We start from the raw sequence: 8,943 nt of genomic DNA on the forward strand, positions 1-8,943 counted from the left end.
CTGGATCTCCTATTGAAGAAGAACCAATCTCACTTTTGGAGTCTAAGCATCTCAACCCCTTCCATTGGAGGAGGGATCTGAGGCTCACACTGCACAGCTGTTGTTACCGACTGTGATGCTGCAGCAGCTGCAGAGCCATTTTGGTTGGAAACCTGAGCTGGCAAGAAATTATTTCCAGCACGCCACAGGCCTCCTCGGGCTAGCAACTGGCGCTCGGCAGTGGTGGGCAAGAATATTTGCATGTCACGCCCAAGCGACCAGTATTTCTTGCTTGCCACCGAGGGATAGGCAGAGCAGAGTTGCCAGGTGCTGTGGACAGGGGCTGGTTCACAGATATGGCCATTCCCGCCTGATTGCTCGACGCTGGATGGCTCACAACTGGATGTGTGAACTGGCTCCACCCAAAACAGATGAGTGGAAGCCGCCTGTAACACATCTGTTGCCGGCTGGCTTTTCAGATTGGATCAGACCAAAGGCCCATCTAGTCCAGCTTTTCGCCCCCCACAGAGATGCTGACTAGCAGGACATGAAGGCAACAGACCTCCCTGATAGTTCCTCAGTGGTACACTGCCTCTGCACAAAGTGCTTCTACGTATTCATCATGACTGGTGGCCACTGATAGACCTGTTCTCCATGAATTTGTCTAATCTGCTTTTAAATCCATCTAGGGCTGGGGTGGGTAGAAGGTAGATCTCCCCATGTTTTGGACTTCAGCTCCCAGAAGTCTCTGGCAGTATGGCCAACAGTTAGGAATGCTAGGTGTGGAAGTCTAGAACAACTAGAGATCTACTTTCTGACCACCCAGTCTAGGCGGATGGGCTTCACAAGACACTGGGGCAGTTAAGTTCCATACGCTAGTTCTGTGCTGCATGAAGGAGTACTTTCTTCTGCCTGTGCTGAATCTAGTGCCCATAAATGTCATTTGGCGACTCCAAATATCTCAAGGCAGAAAAGTTCACTGTCCCTTTCTCTGCACTACGCATGCGTTTATAAAACCTCTACCATGTTCCTCTGTTCCTCACTTAAAACAATTAAAAACCATTTGACCAACTAAAGAGATGCTCTTAATTAAACAGGCAGAGTACAGTTTTTAATACAAGTATGTAAAAAGTGGGCGGTCGTAGGTGCCATCTTAAGGGAGGGGCTTCATGCTGTGTAAGAGGCAGGGGAACGCTTCTTCTAAGAAGCATTCTAGTATGACGCAAGTATGCAAAGTCTAAAAACAAGTCACTCTTTTCTTCAGTCTTTTCCTACACGTTATTTTATGACAGGGAAGCAAACAGTGGATCCCCAAGCCGCCGGCTGAAACGCATAGCCCAGGAATGGCTGCCTCAGGCTAGGGCTTTGCTTGCCTGTACTGGGCCTGAAAAGCATGCAGCTGGGCGACCAGGGGCACCCACCCACTTCTCTCTCATGGCTGTTTCTCACAGCTCATTGCTTGATGGTGTCATCATGAGAACATACATGTATACATTCCACCTTTGCCTGAAGCGTGTTTTAAATGTGTCCGAGTCCCATGGTGCTTAGAACAAAGAAAAGCAGGAAGCTTTTGACCAGAGACTAGGTGAGCTGGATTGCAGGAAGGCTGGCCATACCGAAGGAAACAGGTTGCACAATGGGTATCAGCGGCCACTCGTCATGGCGGCGATGTGCAATCTTGAGTCAGAATGCCTCTGTGTACCAGTTGCTGGGGAACACACGTGGGTGGGTGCTGTTGGAGTCATGTCCTGCTTGTAGGTTTCCCACAGGCCCCTGGGTGAATAGAATGCTGGACTAGATGGATGCTGGACTAGATGGACCCCAGGTCTGATCCAGCAGGGCTCTTCTGATGTTCATGATCCCTCTGCTCTCTACAGCTGAAACTTTCAGTAATAACATTTAAAATTTCCATGAAGTGTTGTCCCCCTTCTCCATCTCTGCACTTCCAAAATGCCCGACTGATGTTTTTCTTCCCCAGAGACAAATATATATTCACAAGTCTTCCCTCACTATTGGTCTGCCGATTTTATTATTTTGCTAAATCATGAGGACTACTAGCTTTAAAAGGTGCAAAGCTGGCACTCCCTTGCACATGGTAGGAGTTTTCAGCTCTAAAAAGCTAAGTTTGCGCCAACCGAACTTAGCCATTAACAGTTGCTGAACCTGCCCTGGTCATAAGGCAGCCTTGGAGCCTGGAAGAGTAGTTCTGATCTGTCGCTATGCCAGAAGCCCACTGCAGCGTAAGACATCCCCAGATAAGCTTTTCCAGGCACCAGGAACCACATGCCTGAGAGGGTAAATGTTGCTGCGGAGACATCCTCCATGAAGGATTTTTATCTTCCCTTGGGAAGACTGGAATGTTCTGACGCCCTCTAGTGGAACTCGCTGCTTTTAAAGACTATTCAGAAGAGCCTGAGGCTACCAGATTTTGACTACCAGAGACTGGAGAGCAATGGCAGGTGCAGGGAGGGGGAGACTGTTGCCTTCCTGTACTGCAGTTAGAAGCAGGGCCTGCAACAGAACATTGCGGCTCCTCTTCTCCCCCATTTCCTCCTAGCTGGCTGTTCCAGTCTCCCTTCCCCCACCCCATTCCCCCCCACTGCCACTTGAAATTCTGTGGCAACAGAACATGCTATCCTCATTGACCTGTCCCCACCCCTTCAGGATTAATTTTTTTTTAAAAAGTTTGCATTTGCACAACCCTCAGAGTTCCTCCAAGCTAGCTGATACCATCCCCATTTCTCAGTGGCCTCTTTGGGGCTATAAACCTGTTGGCACTTACTACCTGAGTCTGCAATTGGGAGTCAGGTTGGACTTGATGATGGGTCCAGGGTCGGATCCAGTAGCACCCTTACATTGTGAGGTAAGCCAGTCATAATAGCCAGACATGCCCATGTTAACTGTCTCCCCCACTAAGAGATGCCATTATTTTGTTTCCAGTTTAAAAATGAGGTACCTCTCTCCCCCCCCCCCCCCCTCAGTCCTATGCAGGGTTAGGCAGGAGCAATTCCCACTGAGCTGAACAGACCTTACTCCTAAAAAAGTGTGTATAGGACTGCAGCATTACAGCCAAATCCTGTGTATATTTACTTATAAGTAGACCCTGCTGGGACACACGTGTGTACGGAATTGTTGCCTTAATGTTGGGATAGTTGGATTTGGCTGTTCAGCATTGGATGATGGGCCTGGCTCAGTACTGCTCCTTCTAGAAAGGTTTTGATATGAATTTGGTTTCTAAACTCTGCCAGGATTTGCTGGTGAGATACATGACGATTGACTTTTGGTTCCAGGTTGATATTTAATGCATTTTTTTTGTATTAAGACAAGACCTCTGAGTGTGGGGAAATGGATGTGTCTGCATACAAGGCTAAATCCCTGCAGCTGTGCCAACCTTGACCCCTCTTGCTTGCTCTCTCAGGCACCCCTCCGTCGACTGCTGAAAATCTAAAAATTATGAAGCAATTCAGGACATGGCTTAAGGCAACCTCCGTAGTCCTTAGTGCAGCCCTTCAGATGCATTGGACTACAACTCCCATCATGTCCCAGCCAGCATGAGCTAGACTACCTCTGAAGATAAAGTGAGAGCAGATACAAGACTGAGCCCTAACGCCCCAGCCACACATTTAGCAAACCGGTAGAGATGGCTAGTTAAGGGCCTGGCCTTTCAAGGGCACTGGGTACCTCTCTTGGGTTCCCAGGCGGGGTGTTTTTTTTTTTTTTTTAAAGAGAGTCATATGACAAGCCCCCAAAGGTGGGTGTGTAAGTAACTCCTTAAGCAGCAGGGAGCAAAAAGACCAAGTGTGAAATTAAAAGGCAATTCATTCATTATATATGGAGCACAGTCATATATTATCTCTGCATATATTTATATAGCATACGCTATACTTAAAATACATCTGAAACTTGTGCATAAACAGCTCGGTCAAGGCAAACGACAGTCCTTTCTTTAAAACCCAAACTTGGAAAGTAAGGAGCAGGAGATGGTTGCTTCTGTCTTGGCCTGCTGTTGGGGACAAGGTCCCTTCCCTCGATTTTAGGCTAGGAGAATGTGCTACCAACAGCACAAACACACAAACTACTATTGCCCGGCTGGAGAAACACAGCAAAAAGGCACAGCTGCTGCCTGTTTGGGTTATCTGTCTTTTAGCCCTGAAAACTCACTGATGCTCCATAGCATTTCCGTGCTGTTGGGGAGAATGCCACAAAACTGCTGGGTTGCAATACATCCCTGCCTGTACAGGAAAATCTTGCCTGAAGGGATGGTGGGGGTACTCACTGCAACCCCAAGGTAACTCAAACTGCCCAGCAGCAACCATTCCCTAGCAACCCTTGAGGCAACCCCTCCCTGCCCCCTACACACAAAGGCCCCAAATGATTACTTGCTAAAGATTAGGGAAATTCTCACACTGAAATCTCAAGACATTTTTCTCATTTCACACATGTGGAAACAAGGGAGAGAGAAAAGCTGGTGACAAAGAGCTCAAGGTGATGTTGCAGGAAGCCAAGTCGGCCCACTTGGATGTAAGACAGTCTGATATTGTGCGCATGCAATTAGTGCATTTTTCCAAAATGCACTAAGGTGGTGTATTGGCTCCTTACTGGAACTGTACCGAGTTACAACTGGAATGAAGCGGGGAGGCAGGCTTCCAGGTTTTGACACCAAGGCCTTCTATGCGCTGGTTGCATTTTTCTCTGCCTTGGAACTCTTCGGTCCCTGTTTCAACTTGTAGTCTGCTAAGGCAGCCTTGATGGCATCTTCTGCCAGCACTTGGGGGAGCAGGAAGGGAAAGAAAATAAGAGTAAAATGCTGAACTTGTTTAAGAAGTGGAAGTGAGACGAACAAACTGATTTTGAACACAGAGGACTCTGGAAGAAGAGCCAAAATTCTAGCAGGTCACACCCACAACTCTTCAGGTCATTTAACAAAAGCAAAAGATCAACTATCAGGGCACTACACACTCAAGACTCCTGGGTTTTGAGGGGCGTTCTTGTAGCCAGTTTAGAATATGGCAGCTTAGCATTGTAATGGCACTTGTGCACAAAGCATGTCACGAACATTCTCAGTGATCTTTATAACAGCCCTATAAACGTACATCAGTACTATTTTCATATTGCAAAAAGGGTTTTTTTAAATCCTCTTTGGTGTTCACCCACACACAGAGTTTGAGTTCTGGGGCCTTGAAAAGTTTTTATTTTCAACATCACATATGATAAGACAGAAGAGATCCAAAGAACTAATTGAGCAGCAACAGTCTACAAAAAGTTACTTACTGGAGCAGTGCAATTTTACTGGAGGAAGGCAGAGCTCTTTAGCAATGTCTGTGTTTCTGATCTTCAAGGCTTCATCAACCTGAAATATACAAGAATGCCAATTTAGTACTCCTGTTCCCAGCCAAGGGCTTCCATTGTAATTTCTTGTAAGCCCATTCCAAAAACACAAGTTCATTTTCCCTGTCCAAATGCCTGGAGACGGTGAGTGGCTGGATGGGGAGGAATAAGCTGAAGCTGAACCCTGACAAGACCGAGGTACTTTTGGTGGGAGACAAGAGGAGGCTAGGGGATGTTGACCCGGTGTTGAATGGGGTACGGCTACCCATGAAAGACCAGGTCCGCAGCCTGGGGGTCATTTTGGACTCCCAGCTGTCCATGGAGGCTCAGGTGTCAGCTGTGAGCCAGACAGCGCTGTATCAACTCCACCTGATACGGCGTAGTACATGCCCTGGTCTCCTCTCCTTTAGACTACTGTAATGCGCTCTACGTGGGGTTACCCTTGAGGACGGTTCGGAAGCTGCAGCTGGTACAGAACGCAGCGGCTCGCCTGATTACAGGCAGCCGCCGGCGAGATCACATCACTCCAGTGCTGAAGGAGTTGCACTGGTTACCAGTTGTTTTCCAGGCCAAATTCAAGGTGTTGGTTTTGACCTTTAAAACCCTATATGGTTCCGGCCCAGCCTATCTTAAGGAGCGCCTCCAGCAGCACCAGACAGGCCGCTTAACAAGATCAGCCTCGGATGGCCTTCTCTCTGTCCCATCAGCCAGGACAGCTAGACTAGTGGGGATGAGGGAGAGGGCCTTCTCTGTGGTGGCCCCCACTCTGTGGAACTCCCTCCCTAGGGAACTCCGTCATGCCCCCTCTTTAATGAGCTTCCGTCGTGCATTAAAAACATGGTTGTTCAGGCAGGCATTTGGGATGGGTTAGGGTATTTTAGAAAATGTTTTTATGGTAGAATTTTATTGTTTTAAACTGTTTTATTGTATGTTGTACATCGCCCAGAGTGGCTGGGTGACCAGCCAGATGGGCGATTAATAAAAATAATAAATAAATAAATTTTATGTAACCGGGAACCCGTAACTGACTTTCACATTATCACCATCTTAGGTCAACATGTGGAAGATTTACTTGTGGAAATCCACCCCGCCAACATTGTAAAGAGCTTTGTTCAAATGCCTTAGAAGGCAGAAAAAGCAGCAGCTAAGTCTCTCTAAATAAGACCAAACTCTAGAAACAGGCAGGACTTACCGTCTTCCCTTTCACCCACTCAGTAGCCAATGAACTTGAAGCAATTGCTGACCCGCAGCCAAACGTCTTAAACCTGGCATCAATTATTTTCCCATTTTCATCCACTTCAACCTGAGGGCATTTCGATAACATTAATTACCAAGCAATGCTTTTTTGGGGGTGGGGTTGAAAGAGATATTCATCATACTTACGACCACAAACAGGACAGACACGAACAGGCTGGAAGAGTTTTGTTGCACAGGAATCACTGGTGCCTTAAGGTCGCACTAACTTACTTGCAGTTTCATGACATCACCACAGGCTGGAGCCCCCACAAGACCAGTCCCAACATTCTTTGCGCTCTTATCCAGAGAACCGACATTCCTGGGGTTCTCATAGTGATCTACAACCTGGAATGGGAAATTCAAAGGCAAAGATTTGGCAGGCCTCTCAGGCAAAGGATATCAATGAATCCTTGGCAGGCTTAAAGAGAAAATGGTTAAGTTACACACACCCTCAGAGAGAGGAAGCATAAATGTCCAGAAAGTTACTCTGAAGTCCACCCCGAGGTCTTTTTGGTTCATGGAGGCTGGATGGCTTGATGACTGAAGTTTCTATAGTAGAAGTTAGAAGCAAAAAACCTCACGGTTTCCTGCTGTCTTAAGATTGTTCGGGAAGCAGACTAGACAAGTTAATAAAAGACTATTAGGAGTTATATGAAACTTCTCTTCAGAAGCAGTATCCCTTCCCCACTCCACCTAGTCCTAGAGGGGAAAGGCAAACAAGTATGTCCCCCAAGCTTTACTAATGAGCCCCTTAGAGAACAGCATTGATCTGTTCATGTCTATGACTGCCACCTACTGGAGACATTTCTTGATGGAAGCCTATACAATGAAATATATCCTCCAGCAGTGGATATCATGTATTGAACCTGTGTGCGTGGGGTGGGGTTAGATGTCTTCCAAGGCCCTCTCCAGTTCTTTGATTCATTGCCATTTGGTCCAATATCCTTTAAGAAACCCATAAGAAATGGCCATAATACTTCTCTCACTCTCACACAGAACAGGCATTACAGAGCCCAGCAACACACAACTGTATTTGGGAAGATATTTGAGGACAACACCAAGCCACGATGCTTAGCCAGTCAGTTGTGAGCCCTGTAGTTCACTTTCCTGTGGTACCTTTCCCATTATTATATCAGCCCTGTTCCTTCTACCACTCTCTTCCTTCCCTCCACACCACAGAGACTATACCCCAGCCAAAAGATCCCATGCCATTATCATCAATCTTTCTAAAGCCCCTGATATGTCCTAAGTGCTGTACATGGATTAAAAGCAAGGCAATCCTGGCCTGTACGCTGGCAATCTAAAAGACACAACACAAGAAGGAAAAGGGAGGGATGAGAAAAAAATCCAAAATCAAGCACCAATTTCCTCCAGTCTTCACCCACCCCACTCACACATGTCAGACTGGGGGGCTTCCCTCATCTCTTCCCCACCTACCTGCTTGTGGCAGATCATCCTTTAATTAGCAGTCCCTTTGCTATACGAGCCCACCCCTCAAAGGCCGCACAAGGGCCCCACCCCAAAGCCGCCCGCACGCTCTGAACCCCAGTAATCTCCCCAAACCCTTATGGCCTCAAATCTGTGGGGTCTTCCCATCCCCTAAACTCTTCTTGCGATATTCCAACCCCCCCACACTTTCCAGCCACCCCCTTATAATACTAGCCAAGCCCCTTCTCAGCCTGCCACACAAAGCCCCCCTAATGTTTCTGAACCCCCCCAGGGGGCTTCCTTCGACCCCCCGCTCTCCTCGAGACATCCCACCCCCATTATCCAGCCCCTCCGCCCCCCCCTCTCTCAGGTCCCCCCGAGCGAGGCCTCGCCCGCCTTGCTCACCTTCTCGTGGTAGCCCAGGGCGAGGGGAGCCTGCTGCAAGCCTAGGCCAGGCCTCAGGAGGGCCGCCACAGCCCGCACGCCGCTCGCCCGAAGCGCCGCCATCTTGTCTGTTTTGAGAGGGCGGCTCTGGCGACGGGGATAAATAAAGGGGCGGGGAAAGAGAGAGAAGGCCTGGCGCGCTTGTGACGTCACTCCCCTGCGCGACCGGTGAGAGCGTGACGCCCCGGCGGGCGCCACGTGACCGCCCTTTAGCCGCGCCCCCTTCTCTTTCTTCGTCCCGGGGAGGAAATTAACCGTTTGCTGGCTGGAGGGTGGTTTACGCGGCTCCCCCCCCCCCCCCCCAGGGGAGCGAGCGAGGGAGGAATATTTTATTTAGGGTACGATCCTATGCATGTTTAGACAGCAAGGAGTCCTACAACTCCCAGCATGCCCCAAACAGCATGGGTGGCTGGGGTATGCTGGGAATTGTAGGAGTTTTTCTGTCTGAACGTGCATAGGATGGCGCCCTTATTTATTATTAAATTTCTATCCCACCCTTCTTCCCTCTTGAAAGGATTCCAAGGCGGC

The 8,943-nt window shown here is 48.4% G+C and overlaps 1 protein-coding gene across 1 annotated transcript; it reads right to left on the reverse strand.

The window, feature by feature from the left end:
• Positions 1–3,828: 3,828 nt before the first annotated feature.
• ISCU (iron-sulfur cluster assembly enzyme) lies at positions 3,829–8,485 on the reverse strand. Its single transcript, XM_084819575.1, has 5 exons — positions 8,377–8,485; positions 6,775–6,888; positions 6,500–6,610; positions 5,251–5,329; positions 3,829–4,746 (listed from the first exon to the last, which is right to left on the reverse strand). Exons 1-5 carry the CDS (start codon positions 8,476–8,478, stop codon positions 4,649–4,651), a joined length of 504 nt encoding a protein of 167 aa, XP_084675701.1. The 5' UTR covers positions 8,479–8,485; the 3' UTR covers positions 3,829–4,648.
• Positions 8,486–8,943: the final 458 nt, after the last annotated feature.

Source organism: Heloderma suspectum, chromosome 13, assembly GCF_057233095.1.
Source record: "Heloderma suspectum isolate Gila_16-S chromosome 13, 16-S_ref, whole genome shotgun sequence".
In the NCBI taxonomy this organism is placed as follows: domain Eukaryota; kingdom Metazoa; phylum Chordata; class Lepidosauria; order Squamata; family Helodermatidae; genus Heloderma; species Heloderma suspectum.

Coding starts and splice junctions, on each gene's coding strand:
- ISCU (XM_084819575.1), bottom strand. CDS start 8,478: ATGGCGGCGCTTCGGGCGAGCGGCGTGCGGGCTGTGGCGGCCCTCCTG. Junction 6,889..8,376: donor CCCTGGGCTACCACGAGAAG/GTGAGCAAGGCG, acceptor TTCCCATTCCAG/GTTGTAGATCACTATGAGAA. Junction 5,330..6,499: donor AGTGGGTGAAAGGGAAGACG/GTAAGTCCTGCC, acceptor TGTATATTTCAG/GTTGATGAAGCCTTGAAGAT.